This window comes from Gymnogyps californianus, chromosome 5, assembly GCF_018139145.2.
Source record: "Gymnogyps californianus isolate 813 chromosome 5, ASM1813914v2, whole genome shotgun sequence".
NCBI lineage: Eukaryota > Metazoa > Chordata > Aves > Accipitriformes > Cathartidae > Gymnogyps > Gymnogyps californianus.
The window spans coordinates 43,263,749-43,290,219 of NC_059475.1; the positions used below are offsets into that span (position 1 = coordinate 43,263,749).

At 38.5% G+C, this 26,471-nt stretch overlaps 1 protein-coding gene across 1 annotated transcript; it reads left to right on the forward strand.

The window, feature by feature from the left end:
* Positions 1-1,576: 1,576 nt before the first annotated feature.
* Positions 1,577-26,471, forward strand: BRMS1L (BRMS1 like transcriptional repressor). The gene is made up of 10 exons (XM_050897321.1): positions 1,577-1,712; positions 8,988-9,078; positions 12,150-12,277; positions 15,051-15,130; positions 17,834-17,930; positions 18,337-18,420; positions 20,621-20,685; positions 22,171-22,210; positions 23,070-23,196; positions 24,898-26,471. The coding sequence occupies exons 1-10, from the start codon at positions 1,577-1,579 to the stop codon at positions 25,019-25,021; spliced, it is 972 nt and encodes a 323-aa protein (XP_050753278.1). The 3' UTR covers positions 25,022-26,471.

Below are 26,471 nucleotides of genomic sequence, written 5' to 3' on the forward strand. Positions count from 1 at the left end.
GGAGAAAGCGTGCCAGGTTCTGCTGGGTGCCCAGTTGGCTACAAAGCCAGAGACAACAGAAACAGAAGGGATGGAGTTCGCACAGTGAAGGACGGGAGGTGGTTAATTTTGTCTAATATTTCTCTCTTTGTATTCTTGGAGAAGAGGTGGCACACCTACATACACTCCTCTTGGTGGAGATACAGGGAAATTAGTTGCTTTGGATATACAGAGGTGTGGGAGAAAAGAAGTGACTAACGTACAGCGATGGTTATTGTGGGTGAGGTGGGCAGCTATTGCCATGGAGGCAGAAGTCCATGGGGAAGCTCAGAAGCTACTAACTGCCTCACAGTATAACCTGCATAACATCTTTCCAGACTGCGGAGAGTGACTAAATCTGGATCTCTCAATACAAAGAACTGCTACTGCCAGGCAAATACAACCTTAACTTCACTGGAGCAGCACATCACATCACTGAGACGCACAGTGCTTCTCTACTGCTCCTTCAACAGGCCCTGACTTCAGAAGTGAGCCTGAGCTGTACAAGCGAGCTCGCCTTCGCCCCAAAGATACTGCCCATGCTTGCCTGCAGGCCACAACCAACTGCATATTTCCTGACTCTTGACAATTCCTGCCAGACTTTCCTGTGCATGCCTATGTCCTGAAGTGAAGCTAATCAGTCCCTCATAGCAAGGGGACAGTTGGGACAGCTTGCTCCAGTAAGCACCGTTAGTATTCAGTACATCTTCTGTAGCACAATTAACGGCGATTGGCGAATGAACAGAAGAGTACTGATACTGAAAGCCAAAAAAACCTATCGCAACCCCGCACAAATTGCAGCATATCCATTTAGTCCCTTCTCACGTCCACTCTCAGTGGTTGCTGTCAGCTTTAGGGGACCAAGTTAAGTCTGATTTAATTTAAAGCATATCACAGAATGCAGAACTGGGGAAGACACAGGTTCTGGTGGGGAGGTCGCTATTCACAGGGACCTCTCTCGTCAGGAGCCCAAGGGGGAAGGTGACAGGGAGGTGGCGAGCCGCAAGGGACGCCTTGCCAGGATGCAAAGCTCCTGGGCAGCAGCGTGGGTGTGGGGTGCCAGGTGGGCTGCGCGGGCAAACATGAGGCCCCGCGTCCTCCCTCCGCTGCTCCGGCAAGGAACGGCAACGGTCGAACCCCCGGCCCCGCAGGCCCAATCCCCCGCCCGGGCCGCCTGCGGGAGACGCGGGCAGGTGCGAAGTGCTCCTAACTCTGCCTGACCGCGATGGAGCCTCTCAGTGACGATCAGTCCTGTGAGTGCCCCGGGACGGGGAAGGGGGCCGCGGGAAGCCCTCGCTCCCCGCCTGGCCCCTCACGGTCCCCCACGGCCGCGGAGCGGCACCTCCCCCTTCCCCCGCGCCGCTCCCGGCGGACGACAATTCCCAGGATGCCCTGCGCGCGGCCTAACTTAGCCTGCTGGCGGGGCTCGGCCAATGGGAGGGCGCGGAGGCGCGGAGGGCGCCGGGCGGGGTAGGCTGCGCGGGCGGGGCGGGAGGGGCCGGCGGCAGCGGCGGAGCGGCGGCGGGAAGGGCTGTCCCAGCGCTCGGCGGCGGTGACGATGCCGGTTCATTCCCGGGAGAAGAAGGAGAACAACCACGATGAGATGGAAGTAGACTACGGGGAGAACGAGGGCAGCAGCTCGGAGGAGGAGGAGACCGAGAGCTCGTCCGTGTCCGAGGAGGGGGACAGCTCAGGTACCGCGGCCGCCCGCAGGGCAGCGCCTCTGAGGGGGGTGCCGCGGCGGTTCCCTCAGCGCCCGGCGCGCTGGCCCGGGGACAGACCGGGCCCGCCCCCCCCGGCTCCGGTGGCTGCCGGTGCCCACCCCCGCCGTGACCCCGCCCCCCGCCGCTCCGGCCCGGCCCAGCCCAGCCCGTGCTCCGGCCTCGCGGCTCCTCTTCGGGCCGCCGGCCGGGGGGAAGGGACGTGGCGGGGCGCATGGGCACGGAAGCCCCGCTTCGCCCCGACCCGCCGGCTCTGGAGCTGGCTGGCACCCGGGCTTGGCGGGCCGGGCCGCTCCGTGTAGGTGCTGTGGGTTGAGCCCTGCTGTGCTTGAGTGCATGGCCCGCAGGGGGGGTGCTCGCTAAGGTCTGCACTTAAAGGCTTGGCATATATACATACATACGTATGTGTGCATGCATGCACACAAAATACAGGCATACATGTGTGTACATATATATGTATGTATTTCCTCGTATGCAAAATCGTGAATTTCAGTTAGATGTTTTGAGGCCTGCCTTTCAGGGGGCATTGGAAGTCCTGTCAGTACCATTGGCCTCTTTTGCAAAGCATTTCAACCTCTGCCTTGTTGAAGGTCCTTTCCTTTTTCCGTAGCTTCCTCTGAACTGTAGATTTTGAATGATATTAGTAGGTGAAATCCAGCTTTAAAAGGATTACTTTTTCTGTGCTCAATTTCCACTGTGTTAGAAGAAGGTTATTACCTGTTCAAACTTCCCTTGTAATTACAAAGGGTAAATTATAAAATGGTCACTTACTGGGAAACATGCTTATCATCAGATGCATACACTGCTGCTCTGGAATCACCGAGGCTCCATAAGTAAGTAAGCTCCATAAGCAGAATCTTTGTCACTAGAAGGGCTAGCTAAAAAACAGTAGCTGTGTTCAGTGCTAGCTGTGGTCCTGATGTGTGTTTCTGGCAGCTTAAGTGATTTAGAGTGGTCTGCTGGAATCCTGTCCCTTGCCTGTACTAGCACATTGACTTGTGGCATGAGTGCCAGGCTTGGCACAGTGGAAGGAGTGGGACGCCATGAACTAGACAAATTAGGCAGCTGTGAAATTATTTTTTTACATATGTTGGCTTGTGATTGATTTATCTGTGTGTGTTAAAGTCCTTAATGTACAGTGAATTCTTCATTTTTGTTGTTAAAAGATCTGGGAGATCTTGAATGTTAAATCCTGTGGCTTTTATATTCACACTGACTGATGCAGTTCAGGGAAAGCCCTGCTATGGTGTTTCCACGTGGACTTGTGGAGCTTGCCCTTGCCTGGGCTGTGCATGGGCTGGCAAGGTGCTGGAGCCCTACAGGTGTGGTACAGAGACATCCAAGCTGACTCTGCAGAAGTAGAGTGAAGACTCCACTAGTGCTGGGAAAGTGTGGCTGCCATACTGGGAGAGAGTATAGTCACTCCCTTAGACCTTGATCTGAGTTAATACTCACTCTGCACCAGAGTTGATCCCCCAGTAGAGGCCTTGGTTAATCCACAAATCCAAGTAATCTGCCCATGGTTTATACAGAGCTTCCTGTGTTTTGTTTTGGTTGTTTTTTTTTTTCCCCCCTTCTCCCCCATCTCCCCATGCCTTTGAGCTGGCAAGTATTGCTGACTGAACCCCATTTTACAAGTTAGACTGCTGGTCCATGGCTGTCTACCTGGATTGAACTGCTGGCTGCCACTGTCCTGCCTTTCATCCTTACCCACCCTTCCTGGTATGATGTACTTTCCTGTCCCCTTTCTTGCACTGTCTTCAATGCTTGTTGGGCCTTTGTATGCTAAACTGTCAGAAAAATAACCCATTAAAAAGGTAGCTAGTGAAAACATCTCAGTGAAGAGTCTGATACGTGGCTCCATTTGGGAGGCACTGGGGACTATGTAAACCAGTGGTTAGATAGACCGCAGCTCAATAGCAGCAGAAGTCATAAATTGCAATTTTGTGAGAATATGTAAACACATCCAATTTAAAATCAGTTAACTGGACATCTACACATTTTTGTGAATTTGGGACTAATGATTTGCATGGGATTAGACAAGAGGTCTCCTGGAGCAGGGAGTTCTTTGGTTCTGGGCTGTTCCCTCATCTGAGGGAAGATCTTGCTTCTCTTGTCTAATGCAATGCTATGCAGGAGATCTCTTCAATCAGTGAACTGTGGACCACATCCAGGTATGGGCTTGAAAGAGTCAGCAAAATTATTATAAACATAGTGATTTTATTTGTGTCTGTATTAGCAACTGATTTGGCAAAATTAGAATAGAGAATAAGTAGTTCTGAGTAGATAGTGCTTAGGCCCCTACATCTCCAAAGTGGTTAGGGATTATTTCAGATTATGTAGCCTGAATTGAGTATGTTTGGTTGGAAGCTGCCTGAAGGACAAGTCATTGTTTCAAACCCTTGTGTTCTCCATAGATGTTGGAACACATTTGACAAGTACCTGGAATGAAGCTTTGGGTTTAACTTGATAGGAAAAGAACTTGGTTTGTGTTCACCAAAACTGCTGCAAACTGACCCAGTGCCTGATAAGATGGACCAGTCATGGGACTGGCTTCAAAGCTATGCTGTACTGAAACTTGAATGTGCGTGCAGCTTTTATAAACAGTTGGGCTATTGTAGGTGGAGAGTTTATTGATACAATTACAGATCTGCTACCGAGGAAGGCTGATCAGTCTTTCCTTACCCCCGTTCTCTCAAAGTAATTCCGTTGGAAAAACAAGGCCAGAAAAATGTGCTTAAACTCTCTTGGGTTGTTTTGATGAAACGTAAACTAGGCAGCATCTGTGTGTGCTGGTGGTTATGCTGGAAAAAAGGTGAACTTGAGTGAGGGTACCAGGGCAAGCAGCTGGAGGTAATCATGTTTTAAGTTGGAAAAGCATATCTGATTATGTCCCTGTTTGCACAGCAACCTGCTCTGTTCCTTTCAGATGTGACTTATGAAAGCATGCTTCAATTCTTTTATTATCAGAATTGTACATGGACTAAAAAGGGAATACTGTATTTTGGATAAGAAATTAATGGAGACAGCTTTTCAAGAAGTTCTGATATACGAAGTTTGTTACATTTTTTCAGGGGAAAACAGAGAGAGTGTGCAGGAGGAATATACAAGCTTATTGGGCAGTAGGTTGGCGAGACATAGGGTTGTGAAGGACTCCTTGATGAGGTCCAGGAGCAGCACTGCAACAATAACCACTACTAACTTAGCCCATCTTAGCCTTCCAGTTTGTATTGTAGCTAGATGCCATCTGGGAATGCCCTTTCTTCATCTCTTATTCTAGCTAATCTGTATGTCTAAAAAAATGTCATTTTCTATGTGAGAAAGGAACTTGGTATAACAGATGTAAACTTAACTCTTTCTCTCCTCCAGCTCCCTGACTCTGGTGAAGAGAGAATGGTCTCTGTTAGTTCCAGCTTTGAAGTTTGCTTTTTTTTAAAACTTGGCTTTGCTCCCATTTGTAGTTGTGCTAATTGATACTTTTAAAGAAAACTTTGAAGTTTACATATCCTCAAAGACACTTTGGTTGATTTTTACTGAAGGCAGATAATTCTGTTGTCTTGCCCTTGTCTTGGTTTCTTCTGGGATTATAGGACAGGAAGGAGGAATTATGTTTTAAGTGAAAGTAGTCTGTGAATGTTTCTTTAAAACAATACAAAAGCTCTCCAGATAATTTATATTGCATTCCACAGAGAAATGCTTTTAAGGGAGCACTTAAAAAGCGATGATTACAGGAAATTACATGCTTGTCTCAGTGTCTTGACAAATATGAACGTACTCCATGGAAGCATATTGCTCCTACAGACATAAGATGATTAGCACTGCAAGAAATAAGTCTTAATTAAAATTAGTAGTAATAAGAAAAAAAGATTTTGAAGGAAAGCTTTTTTTTTTTGTTAAATTTGTCATTTGCTTTACTTGCATTCAGCTGCCTTTTTTTTTTTTTTTTTTTTTCCCAGTAGATGCCTGAGAATATGGAAGGTGCGGTTAGAAGAAGCATAACTTGCCCTTGAGAGCTGGCACTGTTTCTATCCCGTTCCTTTTGACGTTATGTATTTAGTATAGGGTTTTTTATTGACCAGGATATAGAATAGCATATTAGGGATGAATAAAAAAGCCACAAGTCATGCTCACTATCCCAGATGAGAATTTGACCATTTTTTAGAGCACTTTATATAGGCCACAGCTTATTAAAAAAAAGCTTTTTTAGGCGCTGTTACATTTTAAGTACTATGGGGTTTTTTGTCTTTAAACCAGGCTGCCCTAGTTACTGAGTTGGACTGCTTGAATATAGCAGGAAAAGAATGATTGTGATTGTGAAAGTGTTTAAAAATACCCTATATACTTTGTGCAGTACAAAACTTTATGGGTAATCTGAAGTGTTGAGACGGGATGGGCCTGTTAGCAAGTGTTTTAATATGAAATGAGGAATCTTCTGCCTCCAGTGATGTAAATTTTCAACTGGAAAGCCATGAGTTTTGATCCTAAAAGCTCTTACTTTTTCAGTACTGCGTATTCCCCAGTCTATGTTGTTTAAGGCCATGGGGAAGAAGTTCTGTAACTAGGGAATTAAAGATATTTCAGGACTCTGAAAATCTTCATCGTTTTATGAATCTTACTGGAGGCAGAATAAAGGTGAAACAATTGAAGAGTGACTTAGCATGTGAATTGCCATTCAGTATGAATGATAGGTAGAATGTAGACTTCTAGGCAGAAAATCAAAGACTTTTGAGTGTACATGTAGCTGAGGGGAGATTGGAGAGAGCTATGTGTTATTTCAATATCTACAAGAGAGTCAGCTGTGCCCTCAGATATCAACGCATTATAGTTTCCTTGCAACGCAAGTTTAAAATGTAAGATGCAGTCCCCTTCCCCTCCAACAGTGGGTGTTGGCACTGATCCTCAGCCAGGGTTTTCTTTGATTTATGGTCTCTAAACATACACAAACAATAAAATCCATGTTAATTTAAGGAAAAGCTTCTGAGTGAATTCCTTACTAAAACAGAACCAAAAGCATAGCTCAACACATCTGAAACACGTATTTGAGTTTGAGAATAAAGTGGGAGAACTATCCGTATCCCAGTGCTTGTTCCTGTCTGGCTTCATGGAGAGGTGCCTTCAAATTTTAAACAAGCTTTATTTTTATAGCACATAAATGCTTTAGACAACTCTTTGAGTAATATGACTGCCACATTCCTTAAATCTGGCCAAGTTGAAAGTTGCCCAATCCATTTTGGCTTGAGTATTACGTCGGACAGCCAAATAAAACTTTGCTCTTTAATCTGATTTTCAGCTTTATTCTGGGATTCAGGATCTGCCTTACTTTTGAGAACAATATTTTAAAATAAAATAGTATCTCTTAACAGCCTGAGAGTCTCTTCCCCCACCGGCCCCAGTGTGCTAAGCAGTAAATGTATTTTTTTGAAGTTCTGTCTTTAAATTTTCTCACTCTGCTTTCAAATACTTCAGGTTATATCATGTTTTAAAACTTTGTACATGCTGTCTTTTTTGCTTGTACTAACTGTAATGTGGCAAACTGCAGTAGGTCTTTGATTTGGACTTGTAGGTACCATTGTAATACGGATTAATACTGCTCCACTGCCTGCTAGTTTTCATATCCAGGCAGAGAGAGCTAGTGTAGTTTTTAGTCTTAAAATCTTGTGGTGATTTCAGGAAGAAGCTATGTGCAGAAAACTTCATACATTGAGAGGTCTGAGTGGAAGATCTGAGTTAATCAGATCCTCCGAAATAGCTACGCTGGCCCCGAAGCTACTCCTTTCACTTCATCACCTTTGCAAATTGCCGTACTCTTTTGCAAAACAATAAGGATGAAGACTTGCATGCTGCTTTCTGTAGCTGCTGTAGGAGACAGCATAAAGCAGTTAAACGTGTCTGTTGGAAAAATGTGAGTGAGGAAGAAGCAAAAGGCTCAGAGTTGTTTATGGTCTCTAAGAGAGAGTCCAGGCTGTCTATGCTTGGTTCAGGATCCTACTTTGTCTTTCTGTCAGGAGTTAGGATTTTCTTTGACAGAGTAACTGCTTAGATGGATATGGCCTACTTAGGACGGCCCCTTCTCTCGAACACCTAGCCTGTTTGCACCAGTTCAGCCCCAGTTCCTGACTGCGTGGACATCCCTTCTTCTGCATGTCTTCTACTGGTTGATAATTGGTCAATTGTACCATAACTGTAGAGAGCTAATTCTGGGAGATACTGCTGCTATAAAACAGTTTCAGGACATCTCTAACTTCTGAATATGGCTTAACAAAGCCTTTTTTTTTTCTTCTGGGAAGGGTGGGAAAGAGTCAAGAATTTTGCAGCTTAGTTTTTCTGTTTTCTAGTCAAAGAAAAGGCAGTGGAGGTAACAACTGATGTTCAGTAACATCAGATGTCTCTGTGGCAAGTGGCAAAATTTTTGGCCAAAAAGTGGGTATTTATTATACTTTACAGTTATGTTCGCTAGGTAAATTAAGAAAAAATTCAGGAATATAAATTAAAACAAAAACTGTGGAAAGAGTTTAATGTTAATTAATCTTGCTGCATAAAAGCATATAAAGTCAAGTTTCTGTGAAATTCTAGACTTGCAGGTTAAGAAGTGTTTCATTGGAAATGCAGTTATTTTAAATGGTCATTAAGATGAACTACAGATATTTCTACATTAATATTTCAGCTTCAAAGAACTCTCCCAATTGAACAGGATGAAACCTGTTTTCAAAACCAAGTGTTACTTTTTTTTAAATGGATATTAATAAAACAAAACCTTGAATTTTATATAGTAAATGTAACAGTGAACAGTGCTTGCTTTCCAGGTGTTGCTTTTGCTCATACTAACTCAGGATACACTTGAATTTTCAGTGGTGGTTAATAACTCTTCATGGTTAATGGTGCTTTTCATCTGGCAAACAAACTAAACAACGTTCAGTTTTTCTGTTTCATGCATTCTTAGGTACACTTTGTATTATCAGTTATGAAATTTAACCTCTTGAAGTCTTACAGTGATGTTGTTTCCTGTTTTGAGGAAGAAAAATCAGTACTTATGGGGTTTCTTCTAGAATTAGATCTAAGTTTCTTACTTTGTAGTTTATATGGCAAGTGATTTCTCATATTCTGCTATAAGATAATAATATAATGGATAATCTATTCATGGCTAAAATTCAGGCTTGCTTCAAATTCACTAGAAACAAAATATCCAGTTTATTTGGTTATACGTTACATTGTTCAAAATAAATTACCTTTTTTTTTTTTTATTCTTAGAAATGGATGATGAGGACTGTGAAAGAAGAAGAATGGAGTGTTTAGATGAAATGTCCAATCTTGAAAAGCAGTTTACAGACCTTAAAGATCAGTAAGTATTTTAATGTTTTAAGTGCCTCATTTAAGGATCCATTCCATGAGAATATTGTGTGCAGCTGGTGTTTCTTGTCTTTCATATACATGGATGCTGCTTTTGGAGAAGAATAAGGATTGGGAGTTCTGAAATTATTTGCAGGCAGTTGCTCCAGAATACTTTTATGTATTTATTTATTTATTTATTTGCTTGCTGTTTTGTTGTAAGAATGGTTTTGAAGTGTTGTTGCTATGAAGGGCTGGTCTGGGTCTATTGCATCAAAATCCTTAGCAGAACCAAGGAAATGTGATTTTAGGGAAATTTGTGATTTTATTTATTTACTCAAGATGTTTCTCATCCTTTTATATATGTGGGACAGACCCAAGCACTGTCTTTGCCAAGTAAGAAATTAGGGTTTTTTTGCAGTGTATCACAGCAGTTTTTATAGTCGGTACCAATGAAAGTTTCTTGTGGTTACTGCAAACCAGATACCAATACTAAAAGAAAATGAAAATACTGTTAGCTCTCTGTCTGTAGTTTGCCATAATATCTACATCAGTAGTAAAGACCTAGTAAGTAGAAGAGACGAAATTAATAGCCACAGTTACTCAAAAGTGAATCTCATTTGTAGTAGAGCCAGTCTTTTGTATGTATTTTAAGTTGGCTTTTTTTCACGTGTGCCCAGACAAGCTAGATGCATCTGTTCCAATTTAAATTGGTGGTAATTTGGCAACTAACTTAATCAGGTACTTGACACATGAAAATTGGAGGAGACCTTGTCTATTCTTGGGCATGTATTTTAATTGAAAATCTAGTCAGTTGTCATTACATTTCAGATGCGTGTTTATATTGTGAGAGAGTTCTTTCTACTACAGAACTGAGACATACAACTTGCTTTGCCTAACAGGACACTGTGAGGCCTATCTAATGGGGTCTGGAAAGAGTTGCCCAACAAGCAATTTCTTGCTGCAGTGTCTAGAGAAGATTGTTTGTCCTGCTGTTCTTCTTGGGGCTGAGCATGGAGCAACCTAGGAAATGGAGCCGACTGATGAGTATGGGAGCCAGTCGGTACTGACTGGTTTGGCATTTGGAAAACTGCCAGCTTTTGAATTCAGTCCTGCTCTTCCATCTGTTGGACAGCTTGGATGACTGAAAACAGTTTGTAGAAACAAACCTTTAAGGAGTGAACATGAAGGAGGGTGGTCTTGGGAGGAAGGAAACAAGGGGATTGCGAATGGTGTTTGGGAGGTGGTAAGGCTGTGGTATATGAGGAGGAGGGTATTGTGTAGACACTGGTTAGTTGAGAGATTGGGGTGTTTGTAAGGGCTGGAAGAACTGTGATGGTGGGAATACTGGGAAAGGAGCATTAGAATGATGGAAGAAGGATTATAGGGAGGAGCAGCCGTGAGCAGGGAGGTGATAAAGTTGGGAAAGAAGAAAAAGATGCATAAACAATGGGATGTTTAGTCACAACCAATAGCAGAGATGATGAAGTGATTGCGTCTGCCTCCTCTTTCTTTTCAGGGAAACTGAATTTGGATGCTATGAGATAAGTAGGATTTACAGTGGTTGATAGCAGTTACCCATTTTAGGCAAATCACTGTTTGAAAGTACTGGATAAACAGTTTTAGTCCATCAGCTGCTGCATGGTACCAAGTGCTGGCAGCACCCAGTCCATAACTGCTCGCTCTGATGTAGCTGGAACTTGGTGCTGTGTAATCAAATGTTAGTGACCCACCCAGTCATGTGCGCTGTGCATCTGTGCTTATGTTCTAGCTAAATAATTCTGCTGTAGCTCTCTGTTAACCATTGTGTGCATAGCATGCTCATCAAGGATTGAGCCCAGCAAATTGGGTTTTGGTCAGCTGAAGGCTATGTCAGTTGAGTGCAGGACAGATTGCGTGTGTCATACTCTAACAGTTTGTGGGTAAGAAGGAGGGGAGTGATCACTGACTATTGCTAGGTTAGGTACACATGCTTGAACTATGGAGTTGTCATCAAAGTAAAATGATGAACAGGAAATATTTCTCAAGGAGGTCTTGATGTATCAGTATACATGAACTTTGTCCTGTCTAATCCATTACTTAACCTACGCACTTAAAGCAAGTAAAAAAGCAGTGTCCCTGTCCTAAAGATGTCTGTTTATATATGTGTAAACAGATATAACAAAGATATGTTTATCTGTGTAAACAGGTAACATATGCTGTGATTGCCTTAATTCTACAGCTTTTGATTGTGGAGTGCAAGGTAAAAAATGAGAACAGGAAAAGCTGGTTATATTGATGATTCTACCATTGAACACTATATTTAAGTTACCAGTTACAAAAAGGGGAGCTTTATTGTGATTGAAATACATGTAATTGATATTACATTAAATTCTTCAAAATGCAAGCAGATTTCTTCATTGTCTGCCAGTAAATATCAGGCTTTTATAGAAGGAAAAAATTTTAGGTAAAATAAAAATATTTTAAATACACTTCCTTTTGGCAGGAATGGAAGATGTCAGTTACAAATTATCCCATGATATTTGTGATAGTATGCAATATGTGGATTTTCACAGGAGGTGAAATGAGGGTTGCTTCAGTAAGAGCCTGCCTCTCTTTTTTCCTTGGTTTATAATAGAGTGGGAGCAGATATGTGAACATGAAAGCAAATGGGGGTTTCTATCCACAAAATATCTATCTTTCTCTCCCATGATGTAAGCCATATTGTTCTCATGTATTGTAGCACCCTTTCCTGTCGTCTTCCATGTTGATTCACCTCCTACTCCGTCTTAATCCTATTAACAGCCGTGCAATTTTTTTTCTTCTTCCTTAGAGGTGGAGGTACATTTCATTTTATCTTTACTTTCTACACTTCTGATTGTCTGCATGTGTTTTCCAGAAAGGCTTAATAGACATGAGGAATGTTGTTCAAAAAGAAAATATGTATTGGAAAAAATTCAAATGGTAACGAGTCTTAACTTTGCTTCAATGGGTGTTCCATGACATTAACAAAGAGATGCAGAATAGTTCTTTTAAAAATATTTCTTCTAACTTGTGTTTGCTTTTAAATAAAATACATATTTTTTTTATTTCTATTATTTTAAGACTTTACAAAGAAAGATTAAGCCAAGTGGATGCAAAACTACAAGAGGTCATAGCTGGAAAAGCACCTGAATATTTAGAACCATTGGCAGCTTTACAAGAAAATATGCAAATCCGAACCAAGGTGGCAGGTAGGCATCTAAAATGAGTATTGCTGTTTCGACAGTATAAACTTGCTATGCATTCTAAGGTCAATCTTCTTTTTTCTTTAGAATTGTTAAAGGAGTGTGTTTTAAAGGTAGAAATACTGTGGCATAGTTTTAAATGTAAAAAGTCAAAGTGAATGGGTTGCTTACCTCTTTGCACAAGTTGCCTGATAACATCACACTAAAAATACGGCTTTTTTAGGTTTCATTTAATGGCTGTCTGTCTTTGTGTAGTAAGCACAAAATTACTGAATTAAAAACAGTAATAATTTTTATTAGTCAGAAGATTTGGGATCAAGTCTGCACACTGGTCACTCTTGAAATGAAGAGATATGTAGGTGCTATCTCATGAAGTGCTTGCCAGATCATCTTAGATGATCATGTTTTTCCTGCTCTTCTGCTCCTCTGCTCCCATCCTCCTGTTCCATCTGGGGAAGGAGGAAAACTCTTGTCCTTAGCAGCTTTTATCTAAGCTGCATTTTAATTATTAAGACTAATGTTTAGATAGGCTTTTATGCTCATAAAAGAAGCAGGCCAGAACTTTTATCTTCTTCCGGGGTACAACCATATAGTCATATGGAGTGGTGGTATTATAGGAGGACAACGTTCTGTACTTCCCTATTGTGAATTCTTTTCATGTTATAGCTCGACTCCTTTAGGAGTAGTTCAGCTGTCTAAGGGTTACCTAACACAGGCTGTCAGAGAGCCAAAAGGCAGACAGTTGTGATCTCTCTAGCCAGAGAAGCTATGCCAGTGTCTTTTGTAAGAAATTCAGCAGAAGCACAGTGCAGGCAAACTGGAAAATGGCGAGCCTGCTTATACTTTTCATAATAGTGGTGCTACTTCAGTGCTACTTGGTATGTCTTCATTGGTACTTTTGACTTCAGGCTATGAAGAGAACTTGAAATCTTTTGGTCTATTGCATTTCTCTCCCTCCTGGTCTTCTCCATAACGCTTTTCCTCAGCTGGTGACCCAGAATTGTTGGGTTTTAAGATCTTAACTCAAATTTACTTGACTAGTCCTAAGTAGCCTACTTGGGCTTTGCAGAAGGTTCGCAGGTGAACTTTCAGAAGGTTTGATATAAAAGGAATCTTAATCCAGGCTTTTGATTTTCAGTTTTAAATGTGGCTGTCTTGTCAGTGCTTTTATGTAGGTGGGTATGGATAGGCAGGATATTACAGATTCTCCTGATTTGTCTTCAGCAGCACTGAAGATCCATGTTCCAATATAAAAAGAGCCCAGGGTAAAAATGACAAAGTTTCCTTGAAGTTGAGACTAGAAATCAGTATTGTTTGTTTTTTTTTTTTCCTTTTGTCCTCAACTGAATGAGATTAATAAAATTATTCCAGAGAAAGCAAGAAACTGCAGAACAGGCTTATTTGCTGTTACTGTTTGAGAGCCTTGACAGAAGTGGGTAGTAGCAGGACTTGGGCTCCAGCAGGTAACCCCTAAGGACCTACTTCTACCTGAGAGAGGGGAGGAAGGGGTGAAAAAAACACAAACCCCAACCTAAACTATGTTTAGCTAAACTATGGATATGATTGCTTCTGTGGTGGAAAAGAAACTTGTGTTCCTCTGCTCTCTAAGGCACTGAGCACTATTCACACGAAATGTGGATCTTGACTATTTCAGCAAGTCAGGAATACAACTGTTTCTTGTGGAATTATTCATACCTATACTGCTTGATTTCAGGCAAATAAGCAGTCATTATAAATTGGTAGACCTAGATATGCCAGTCAGCCATAAATATTTTTAAAAAAACAAACAAAAACAAACCCCAAACCAAAACAAGCCAGCATAACATACTGATGTAAGAAAAGAACATTTTGAATTCTAGATCAAAAGTGCCTTCACAGCGGAAAGATGATTGACATAATACTTTGCTGTTTGTTTTTCAGAGGAATTGCCGGTAACAGTATTGCTTCTTTTGTACTGTATTAATTTATAGTCAACTGAATTCTAAGGGAAGTTGTTTTGGGGAGTTATTGAGTTGCTAGACAGCACCAGCGTGTGTGCAAACTTAACTCCTCAAGATGGTAATCTGGAACAATTTAAGTATTTTGTGTTGAATGCATTGAATATATTAAATCAAGTTCTATCTATACTTGCCAGATATTACATTTCAGATACCTTTCAGATTTTTTCAGCTGTCTGTTTAGTAGACACATTTTCAGAAATGTATAAGAAGTGCTCCTAATACTCAAAAGCAGCATCCTTTGTATTGCAAGGTGGCTATTTCTAAGAATGGAACAGAGTCTTGTTAAATTGAGGTGATTTATTAAGGTCACGCATTACAAAGTGAGCCTTATTCCCAATATTAATTTGTAAAAGCTTGTTCTTTCATTCAGTTTTCTAGCTATTTAAAAACCCCAAAACATTATTTAAAACTCTAATTAGAAAACAGAAGAGGCCATTTAGTACTTCATGGATTTGAAAACTGAGGATATCCAGGATAATTTGATCAGAAATATGAATAAACCTATTTTGTAAAGTTAGCGTGACTGCTGGTGTAATTTGTTGACTGATAGGGGAAAAAGTTAAAATAGCATTTATTTTTCCTCAGATCTTCAGCATTAAGGGATTTCTTGTTCTTATTTTTACTCTGTAAAGCAGCCAGCCACTGTAAGTGCCTAATATAATATATCTGTATTTTCCAGTATGTAGATGTTTTGGGACTAGCAGGCAGTCTTGAAAGAGAATTCTGAAATCAGATATTAGCTAAAGAAAGTAATATTGCTGTAATTTGTCTGATTACAGGTATCTATAGAGAGCTTTGTCTGGAATCTGTGAAGAACAAGTATGAATGTGAAATTCAAGCCTCTCGACAGCACTGTGAGGTTGTGCCAGCTATTTTACATTGATAGCTAATCTCATCTAACTTTACTGTGTGTCATTCTTTCCAAGTTCAGTGCATGTTTTTATTATTGCTGTTATTTGCTATTTGAATGCAATTGCCTTGTGATATTTAAGCCCTTGTAAGAGGTTATTCAAAGCATATAAAAATTAGCTTTATATTAGTTTGGCTTTGCATGTAAGTATAGCTAAGGTTTCTTATTTTTCATTAACAATTTCTTATTAATAGATTCCCATGATTTTTTTTACCTTTGTTATAAAAAAGATTACCAAGAACAATAACTAAAATATCTGACATAATTTTAGCAAAAAACACCTTACATTTTAACAACAACAACAACAATAATAATGTCTTTTTAAGATGCTTTGGACAGCTAGTGATAGAGTTGTCATTTCAAAAGCAGGAAGAATACATTTCTCTCCTTGAACATAAACATTCCTGTTTAAACATCTAAATACTGGATACCATAGTACAAATACTCAAGTACATGTACGTCCAATGCTGTAACATAGCTGCTTAGATCCTGAGGTTTGCATCGTAGTACTTCTCAGCCCCCTGTTACAGTTGCTTAAAGGTGTTTTCTTCTGAATGGTTCACCATATTCCTGAAGTCCATGGCTTGTACTATACCAATAAAGCAAGAATATGCATGCGTACTTTTAAAAAGAATTCCATTTTATTGATGCCTTGGGAAAGAACAAGATATAATGAAGGACTAGTCATTACTGACTGTCTTCGCTCCTGTGAATACTGCTGAGGTAGGACAGAATCCTGTAAGACTTGCAGGGTTTCTCATCTGTGATTGAATGTTTTGCTTTGGCTATATATTATTTCTCTTTAAGGTGGTCCTTGTCCCTTGTTTGCCATTATGTTTTTACTGTGAAACCTTCAGAATTCAAATATTTACCATCCAATAATTTACCATACCCCCCAGCCTGGGGGAAAAGCTCTTTAAAGTCAGCAGTGCTGCTTGTAGAATCACTGTTCCACTGGAATATAACCATTCAGCAAGAATGCCTCTGATACCTGTAACAGCTTTTCAGACCTTATTTGTCACCAAGTGCTTGAAGTAAAACAGATGTCTAAACACAAACACTGTTTCCTTTTAAAATGGAATTTTAAAATGGTCTCAGAACAGATAACACTCATTTGGCATTTCAGGTATATGTAAGAGGCTTCCACCTTTTCAATTCCACTGGGAATTTTTTTTTATAACTAGGGGTTGAAAAATATATGAAAGGAGGTCTTTGGAATTTAAATACTTTGTAACTTGAAGGGAATGGTAAACATGACAGCCATTTAGTAGAACAGGGTTCTTTGTTTTCGTCTATTCCTCAACTGTTTGCTTCACTCCAGCATACTAGCTTGAATGTTTGTAAAGGTAAGTTTCTGTTAGTATGCTGTGCTATGGGCAGGAGCAGTTGAGGTGCGGAGATCTACTGACTTGGCTCTAGGGACTGCAGCTTCTGGCAGAGACATGGTAGCAAATAGCTAGATGCAGTGACTTGTGCTGCTTAAGCTGTTTTTTCAGTGAGTAAGTCCAAGCCCTCTGTTTTCCAGAGTTGTTAGAGATGTTACTCAGTGAAAATGAACTTTAAAATGTAACAATCAATCAGCTGTATTTCCTACTCGTGTTTTAGGAAACGTGCAAGCTTATGAAAGAACAGTAAATTTATTTCCTTGAGGCTTGGAACTCAGCTTAATTCCAAGTTACTGGTTTAGAGAGTTTAGTGTTTTTCGATGCTGCCTTTAAAAGGCAGCTGATATAACTGATCTATATAGATACTGTGTAATTTTGGTATCAGTCCTATGTGGTGGACTATAATTGAGAGCAGTTTACTACAAAGTTGAATTTCTTGTTCTGAAACACTTAAGAGATGGAAGAGAGTACAGACTGCATGAAATGCTGTAGAAAGTTTGCATCAGAGTGTGGTTTTGTTCATCTTTGTATATAAGAAGTGCTAATGATACACCTAACATTAAAGGCATTATGTTAATCTATTTAGATCAGAAATTGCCTTTTAAAAGAACGAACTAGCTAACTTTTCTGAAGCAGTGCTTTAAAAGTTTCTCACAGCTTTAAGGTAGACAATTTTTCTTTCACAACTATCTAGATTATTTTATGTACTCAATAAATTCTTTCTTCTGTGGGAAGGTATTTTTCAGATCTATGAAAATAGACAATTATGAATACTGTGGTAATAGGTGATAAGTCTCTATAAATGACTGCAGGTTTATTAATATTGGAGGCAGCTTAATAAAAGACTTTCCATGAAAACATTAGCTTTTCTGATTTGTAATGAAAGATGGCATAGAGGTCACTACTTGACAGTTATTCATTGTGAATAAATCTTTGCTATCCGAAAGGAAAATACTGTATTTGTGTCAAAATACGAACACTTATTCTGGAGATCTAGCTGCATCCTTTTATATACTTAGTTATTCTTGGTACTGATATTTGATAACTATATTTACACTTATGCCAAGTAAGCGTGCTGTCTTTAAGGAGCTAGGATCTCATGCTAAGAAAGTGGATAGAGGGAAATGTCATATGCTTTATGACTTTTGAAAAATTTTCACCTAAAGCTACTCTTACCTTCCTTCTGCTGAGGCTTTAAATTGTTGTCATATATATTTAGATGATAGAACTTAGTCATGTAAAAATGTGTAATTTCTTGCTTTTTTAGAGTGAAAAGCTTCTGTTGTATGATACTGTACAAAGTGAACTAGAAGAGAAGATTAGAAGACTTGAAGAAGATAGGCATAGCATTGACATTACCTCAGGTGGATGGAAATTTAAAGTTGTGTGGGTTTTGTTTGTTTGGTGTTGTTGCTTCCCCCCCCCCCCCCCCCCCCCCCCCCAGTAGCTACTGGTTAGTTGACTGTACACATAGTATGTCTGGTGAGTTTCAGGTTATCCAGTAGAATGCTGTTCAGCTGTAGACTTTGGGCAGGGGGTTGGATTTAAGTTTAAAACAAACTTTGGTCTAGTAATTGTCAGCATCCCTTGTGTGTTTTGAGAGTATTAATCTATGACTATGTAATCATGTAACACCTTCATTCTGTTCAGAAACAGCATCTCACGAGAAAATGTGTTATTTTTCATTTTTGGACAATGTTTTCTGCTGTAAAAAGAGCTAAACATGTAAATGTTTCTGATTCATAGCATGTTCTTACTATGTCTTTTCAGAATTATGGAATGATGAGCTACAGTCCAGGAAGAAAAGGAAGGATCCATTTAGTCCAGATAAGAAGAAACCTGTTGTTGTATCAGATATCCTTTTACTGAAATCATTGTTCTTTCTAGTAGTGTTTACTGTTTTATAGTTAGTCTTATTACATATGTCATTAATAACAAGTTGAAATGATAATGCATTCTCAAAATAGATTTTTGCATGGCAGATGTTATTCTAATTCAGATTAGAGAAACTGTGTTGACACATCCCATTATGGAAATCGAAAATAAGAGTCCCTTATCTAACTACTAGTTTCATAGAGAGAATATTTCTAAAAGTTGATTTTTCTAACTCTTCAAAAAATAGAGCTACAAGGCAAAACCAGAAAAAAGTTAGGCATTATGTTTGCAAATTATTACTTGACTTGTGTAACTTCTGTATGGCTTTGCTTCTCATACTGGGACATCTGCACCTCAATTTATTACTTCTTAACAATTCCATAGACTTTAGAACCCTCTTTGATTAAAAGTTTAAAATTCCACGAATTGAGATGGTTGGGGGGGCGGCGTTTGTGGGTTTGGCGTTCTTGTAGAGTGAGTATAGTATTTAAGAATTTTGCATTGATAACTTCTTTATAGCTGTTGACAAGCATGCAGTGCAGCTGAAACTTTTTAAGGTATAACACCTAAGAGACAGTATCATCTTTCTCCAGCAAAAGAAGGAGATGCCTTTGCAAGCTGAGTGTTCTCTCTGCTCTTAGCCCCAGCCTAATGTTTTTATAGGATAGAGATGTGACGGCTTAGAAGTTGCCAGAATCATGGAGACTACGTAAAAGAGAACAACTTCTAAGCATTGACATCATATGGTATAAAGGCCATTTTTTATTGCTAAGCTGCTGTAAAAAATCCTGCTACTTTTACAAGGTTTTGTAACATTAGGAGAAGGTGGGAAGGAAGAAGTTTCTGAAAAAACTGTCATCATTGGGACACCCTCCTTCAGGATGGCTTATTTACTGGAACGCATCCCAGATGGATGATTTGTCCTAATAACGACTGTTCTTCTGTTAGGATGTGTCATAAATTCAGTTTAGTAGAGATGTTTTTTAACTACTACTTAAAAGTGAAGTGGCATTAATCAATGCAGGTACAAGTGGCTTCTTTAGTTTCTTAACTCCTTTTAGCAATTTCAGTTCCAGGTTGTGTGAAAGTGTATTTTCTTTAGCTCTCAGTCATCCTTGTCTTCAGGATGTCCATATAAATAGCATCAGATTCTGTGAATTATGAGCTACCTTGCAATTTTAGAATACATTCCAAACAGAAAATACTAACATAGTATTAGGTCTAAAAACTCAGCAATTTCAGGCAATTCGTAAGGCTGAAAATCCTTTCGGTTGTGAAGTAAATTAATTTGCTCTTTTTGCTTATGATTTTAAAATAGTTGTGAACTTGTCAGTTTGTACAGATCTGTGTGAAGCAAATACCTAGAAATCTTACATGGCTTTTGATTTGTGATTCTTTGCTATTTAGAGGAAAACAGATTTGAAAATGGCTAAAGATTCTTAAAATTTCAAATCGAATGTAAGTTAAAGCTCTCATATCCCCTTTTAGGAGATTTAGTTTTTAAACATTCATAGCACCTTTTTCTAAACTTGTTTTTCAGAGATGAAATGGAGAGAAACAAAGTAAAAACTGAAGACTGTTGTAATGGAATAGCTGTGCTGTATGGAGTTTTGTTTTGAAGTTCACGTATTGTTCTAATACACAATTTTTACTTTACAGTTGATAGTTCAAGGAAGGGGCTTTGCCTTTCTGCTTCCTGTTTTTTGGATATTTGTTATTCAGAGATGTGGTGCTGTCTACACTTTTGTCTCAAAGAAATATGATGCAGAATACTGTAAAAATAATGATTTTATTAAAGCTGATACTAGTGTAGATGCTGATTTGCAGTGGTATATTGAAATTGCAGTGAATTTTAATTGAAATTTGTAGTATTGCAAATGGAATGATTTTGGGAACTGTTACAGATGGAATGGTTGTATCACAATTGTTTATCTTATCCTCATGTTGAACTCCAGTAGTTTGAATATCTACATACTATTACTTATCTCTTTTAATAATTTTTAAAGTGTTCTAGGTTGCATAATGATGCATAAAGATGCATTTATTTTTGCTGAGCTTTCACTTCACGTAGGTATTGTTTGTGTGAAAGATTGGCAGAACAGAGCTATTAATACCTTTCTACAAACATTAAAGTATTTTTATTATTGCTGTTTAGAAGAGTTTTCCCTAACTTTTCCACGCCCCTATATAGTTTATATGTTACAAGACCTTGATATACTTGAAGACTGGACAACAATAAGGAAGGTAGGATGAAAGGATGAATGCTAGTGGCTGTGGGTTTTGTTTTGGTTGTTGTCTAGTCTTTTTGCCTCTTAAAAATATGTAAATGTGTTTCTTACATGATCAGAACTCTAAATAGATTTTTATTTCTTCAGTAGTCATCTAATCATTCCAGTTCAAGCTACGTTATTGCTGCTTTTTCTGATTCTACCCAAATCGTGCAAAGGAATCCAATAAAGTGGTGGAAGAGGTTGTCTCTAAATGGGTAGTCCATAATTTTCCATGATAAAGTGAGCCTAAAGCCTGTGTCAAAAGGATCTGCTTTCTCATAGTCTAGCATAATTGGGTAGAAACTATGATAGGATAGTTCGATAGGATTTTGTTTTAAATCAAGATTTTTTTTTTTTTAATAGATATCATATGGTATGTTTTCACATAGTAAATATTTTATTTTATGAAGATTTCAATGCTTTGACCTCTCCTTATACCTTTTTTTTTTTTTTTTTTAAATAAAGTGAAACGCTGTGTTTTTCCCAGATTATAAGAGAATCAGGGTTTACAGGAAGAGAAATTTGTTTGACCAATTGATGTGTTTGAAAAATAAATCCAGCTTTTAAGTGCAGAGTGCCTTTTTCAGATCTTTGTCATATTGTTAAAGTAACTTGCTGTAATGAAACACTATCCTTGCCTTGTACCTGCAGTCAGAAAATTTCTCCTAGTACCCTAGTGTTTCTCATCTTATGGAATAGCAAACTACTTACGTGAATTCAAAAACTTGGTGAGAAATGGCTTTGAGTCAGTTTCCATCCTGCTTTATACCTGTACATATTTCCTAAACAACAAGTAAAATGTGATGCCTATGTGAAAACTTGTCTGACTTTTCTCTTCCTATCACATCAGAGGAACAGACACAAAATAGCTTTCCCTCAGTTTCTTTCCTGTAGTGTAACATGATTTTAAACAATAGCAACAAACCCAGAATCTACTGGGGATTTTGCCTTTTCTGGAAATAATTTAAAAAAACAAAAAGCAAACAACCAACCCACCCCAAAAAACTCTTTGAGGTTTTTTTAAACCTACTTTAATACTATGTGTGATCTAGAGTGTGTATGAGAGAAAATTTGTGATCTTATGAGTATAATTTATAAATCAAAAGAGTAGGTTGTTCACAGAGTATTTTGTTTTTCAGAATGAGTTAATGTAATTTTGTATTTTCTTGACAGAATTACATAACAGCAATTTTGAGGGTTTAATTTAGAAAACCTCCTGAGTTATTTGAAATCAAAACTTACTAAAGAAGGTAATTTTTTTCACCCTCAAAATGCTGTTTTATTTAGTTACTGAGTCACCATTGAACACACTTTTATTTTAGATTTGTTCTGATTGTGTTTTTTGCATGTAAAAGCAAGTATCCTGAGCTACAGTGCACATAACTTCACAACTAAAGCTGGCAGTTAAGAAAAACAGACTATGCTTGCTGACTAACTTAATTTTCTTTTGTGTTTCAAGGCAATGGCTACACTGGGGCCACACAGAGTAAAGCCAGAACGTAAGTAAACATTGTCTGGTTTCACAAGACAGAACTTGCTGTGTGCACCGATGCAAACTGCATCTAGGCAGATCATATTTATTTTAGCCCTGGTATAGTGATGGAGGATGGGGCGAGGTAGCTGGAAGATGTGGCTTTTGTCTTTCGCCTCTCAGGTGCTGATACTTGTAGCTCAATTGCTGATGATTGTGTTGACACCTGAATTCTAGAAAATTATCAACAAAAAATTAAACTTTAAAACTGGGTTACACTAATTAATATTAGCAAGCTATACCAGTGTTTACACAAGATGAGGCAGGAAACTGAGAGCATCTGGACATTAGGGGTGCATTCTAAAAGATGCTCACATGTTGCGAGCTACAACCCTGAAAACGTAGAGCTATGGGAAAGGAGTGGTAACTGATATTTGGCGCTGAGGTGAGAAGCACATTAATGCTAGGTAAAATCAAATACTTGGAGGTGGTGAGGAAGAGGGAGAGGAGGCAAGCAGGTGGTGTATTTCTTTAGTGATGTATTACTACTTGCGTGTTGTGGTAATGTGCTGATGAAGAGGTTTCAGGTTCTGCCATTTGAAGTCTTCTCTATATTGCATTACTCAATTTGTGAAAATTCGTATCACAGATATGAAGGTTGTGGGGAAGATAGCTTCTATCTGAAAATGGAAATATAACTTTTAATTTGTCTGACTGGAAATAAAAAGGTATCTTGCTTCCAATTTTCTTGCATTCTTGCAATTATTAAGAGAGAGGCTACTTTTGATAATGGAAAAAATGTGTATTCCATGTAAATAACTTGATGACAGTGTGTTTAACTGACTTCTGCGAAGTCAATATTAAATTACTTTTATTGATCATTTTAGCACCTGTCAAATTAGAGAAGCATCTACATAGTGCTAGATCTGAAGAAGGAAGACTCTATTATAATGGAGAGTGGTATGGACGTGGACAGACGATATGCATTGATAAGAAAGATGAATGTCCTACAAGGTAAAGATTACTCAGTTTATACAGCTCTGTACATTCATGTTAAGCAATAGATAGGATGATGGCGTTGAAGAATAAGGCTTATTTGGAAATACTGCTACCTCAGTAACATCTATTAGTTCACCTTGGAAGACAGGCATTTTCAAAGAAGGTTGAGCGCTGGACTCCTGACAGAGGCTAGTAAAGGTTGGACTTCACTGAAGGTAGTGAGATATTTGTCAAGTTGGGATCTCGCTAACAGTTGAAGCTCTTACTAGTTTCTGAATAGCCTTTGAGTAAGTTTTTTTTTTGGTTCATCTTGGGATTTTGTTGCTTTGAGAATTTGATCTGTTGGCCCACCCAAAAATACTTAATTATGGAAAAACACTTTATACCGTTAAAGATAAGCTTTGTTTTCAGTTGATTAATGCTCTGAAAGAAAAGAGCTGGAACTTTTTTTTATGGTATTTCCTTCTCGTAACAAAGGTTCTACCTGGGAGCGGTATAAATATTGCAGTGCAAATTTGGTTGAATGTTTAAGATATCTAAATGTATTTTCTCTGTAAGGATAATATTTGTAAATTCTAAAAGGTGAGTATATTTAAAACTATTTAAAATTAAATGTATATCTTACCTTTTACTGAATGGGGCAAATCAGTCTAAGCGCAGTGTTGATTAAATATGCACAGCTACCCAGGAAAATTAACTTTAACTTCATATAGCAGTAGTTTACTGTAAAACTGGCTGTTTCTTTTCTTCCCTGTGTATGGTGAAGGGGAACAGATTTTGGTGATTTTGGTGTTTGTTCAGGGCTGAAACAGGAAGGTATTTTAGTAAACTCTATATTCTTTCTGAAATTAAAAAAATTCTGAATTAGTTTAGCAGAACATAGAAGTTGTACTGGGCCACAAAAAGATCTCAGTATTCAGTGTCTTACAAAAGTCAAAAGCTGATGCTTAACAGGGCAAGCATACAGTGGAACTTTCCCAGCCTTTCAAGATTTCAGCAACTTTTAAGGCTGAAGAGTTTCCTGGAGGGAGTTTTGTCACACTCAGTATGTGACAGATCTTTCTTTCATTAACTGTTTTAATCTCTGGTTTTGAGCCTTTTTTTGTCATCAATTCTACTTGAATTTTTTTTTTTCCCCCCTACAGGGTATGGGGAGGTGGTTGTGTTCACTATTTGTATTAAGATTTACCACAAGGAGTATAAAAGTAGGGTTCATGTAAGAATGATTCAGTAAATCAGGCTTTAACTTTATTTCTTATGGTCTTGGTATAATGACTAACAGTTGAGTACTTTTTCTGCTTTAAATCTTGGGCTTCAATCTGTTTAACTTTTTTCCAAATACTTTGTATTCAAAGTAATTTCTGGGTATGTTTTCCAACAGATCTGTTTTTATTGTTGTGTTTTCTATGGGTGACTATTGTTCTTTTAAACAACTAAAATATTTGTACATGTTGAGGGTTTTCTCATAGGAGAAGAAAATAGATGGCTGAAAAATTAACTACCTTCACTAAAGACACATGCAGTTACCAAAGAATTCTGTTAAAACTGTCCTTACAATGGAGCCAGTATCTTTTGGGCCTAGCATTTACAACTAATGCATATTTTCATTTACTGTACGGAAATAAGCTGCAGCGTTGAGGTTATTTATTAGCTTATAAGGTTTCTAAATTCTTCTTGTTTTTCTTCCCCTGACCCTTCTTCCCTCATTTTCTGCAGTGCCATAATTACAACAATTAACCATGATGAAGTTTGGTTTAAAAGACCAGATGGAAGCAAGTCCAAGCTGTATATTTCTCAGCTACAGAAAGGAAAATATTCAATAAAGCATAACCACAACTGACCATTGCTAACCAGATATGAAACAAGTGGTACTGCCATGCTTGATGTGCCATGGGGTGAAAGTTGTATTTAATAGTGTTTTGTATTCCTTATAAATTTACAGCAGTATCTGATGTGTATTTGTAGTGCTGTATGTAAACTTCATATGGATGGCCTTCAGAAACCTGAGGATGTTAAATCATGTTGACAGACATTTTACCTCTAAATTGGGTCCAGTGCCTAAGATATGAAGTATGCTCTTCAAGTATAATGGCTCAGAACTTCTCATATTTGTCAAATGAAAAAAAGGAAAAGAAAAAAAAAAAATGGTTTTTTCCCCATTGGTGACCAGTTGGTGTGATAAAAATGAGAACCATAATTACCAGCAACTCACTTTGTTTTCAGTGAACATGTCATGCTTCTCTTGTGGATGTAAATTTAGCCTGTTCAGCTGTTGCTTTTGAATAGATTGTAAAATGCATAAGAATTCTTTTATCCAAAGTGGACTGATTTATTAAAATTATTGCCCTCGACAGCTCTGGTAGTACTGACTGTGTTATATTTTGTAAGGTTTACTGTATTGCTTGTAATGAGACAAAGCCAATATTTTGAGCTACATTTTTTGAGGAGCACTTTTCTAGTTTAGGACCCTATTCTACAGTAAACAAATGATTGGTGATTTTTTTTCTTCTTCCCTGGATTGCCAGCAAAATTTATGCATAAAGTAGACAGTGTTGCTCCAACCTGTGTTATATGTAGCCCACAAAGAACGACTGTGGGGATGGTTATGTAAATACTGTTGCATGCTCTGCTTGTTTGGTCCACAGTTGTATGAAATACTATGAATCTTTTTTTCAAAAGGAAAATATTTCCCCAGAAATCATATATCTGGGAAAATTTACACTGACTTTTTCACCAAACACTATTTTCCAAATTTCTGTACCCTACTTCATCTTATTGTACACCAGAATCATTTCATGCAGCTTAGAAAGCTGAATTTCTCTTAAATCTTACTGTTTAAGCCACGGAGAAAAGTCCTAAGTCCTTGATGTTACTGTGATGTGCTTGGAGCATCTAGAATGATAGATGGGATTGCTGAAGAATTATTAATGCGTTGGTTATGTGCACTTTAATCTCCACTTATGATGATTCTTCTTGGAGAAAGAAAGCATCCATTTGCTTTAAATGATCACAGCAAATAAGTATTTTTATTGTAACATATAAATGTTTTATTCCTATATTAATTGTCTCTTCTAGTGCAGGGTGGTAACTACTTTCCAAATGCCAAATGAGTTTCTGCTGAGTGATGCTTTTCTACAATTGTATGACATTATTAATCAAATGTACATAAAGTATCAATTGACCTGTTGGCTTTTAACAATATGAACTGTATGTATACAGTTGTTTGATAAAATTTTTGTAATAAAATATTTGTATTTTTTAACTTAGTATATAAATAAATGATCTGTGGT

Bases quoted from the DNA above. Each gene is read 5' to 3' on its own strand.
- BRMS1L (XM_050897321.1), top strand. From the start codon at position 1,577: ATGCCGGTTCATTCCCGGGAGAAGAAGGAGAACAACCACGATGAGATG. The intron at 1,713-8,987 runs GTACCGCGGCCG...TTTTATTCTTAG, and splicing joins CGAGGAGGGGGACAGCTCAG to AAATGGATGATGAGGACTGT. The intron at 15,131-17,833 runs GTTGTGCCAGCT...TTGCTTTTTTAG, and splicing joins CCTCTCGACAGCACTGTGAG to AGTGAAAAGCTTCTGTTGTA.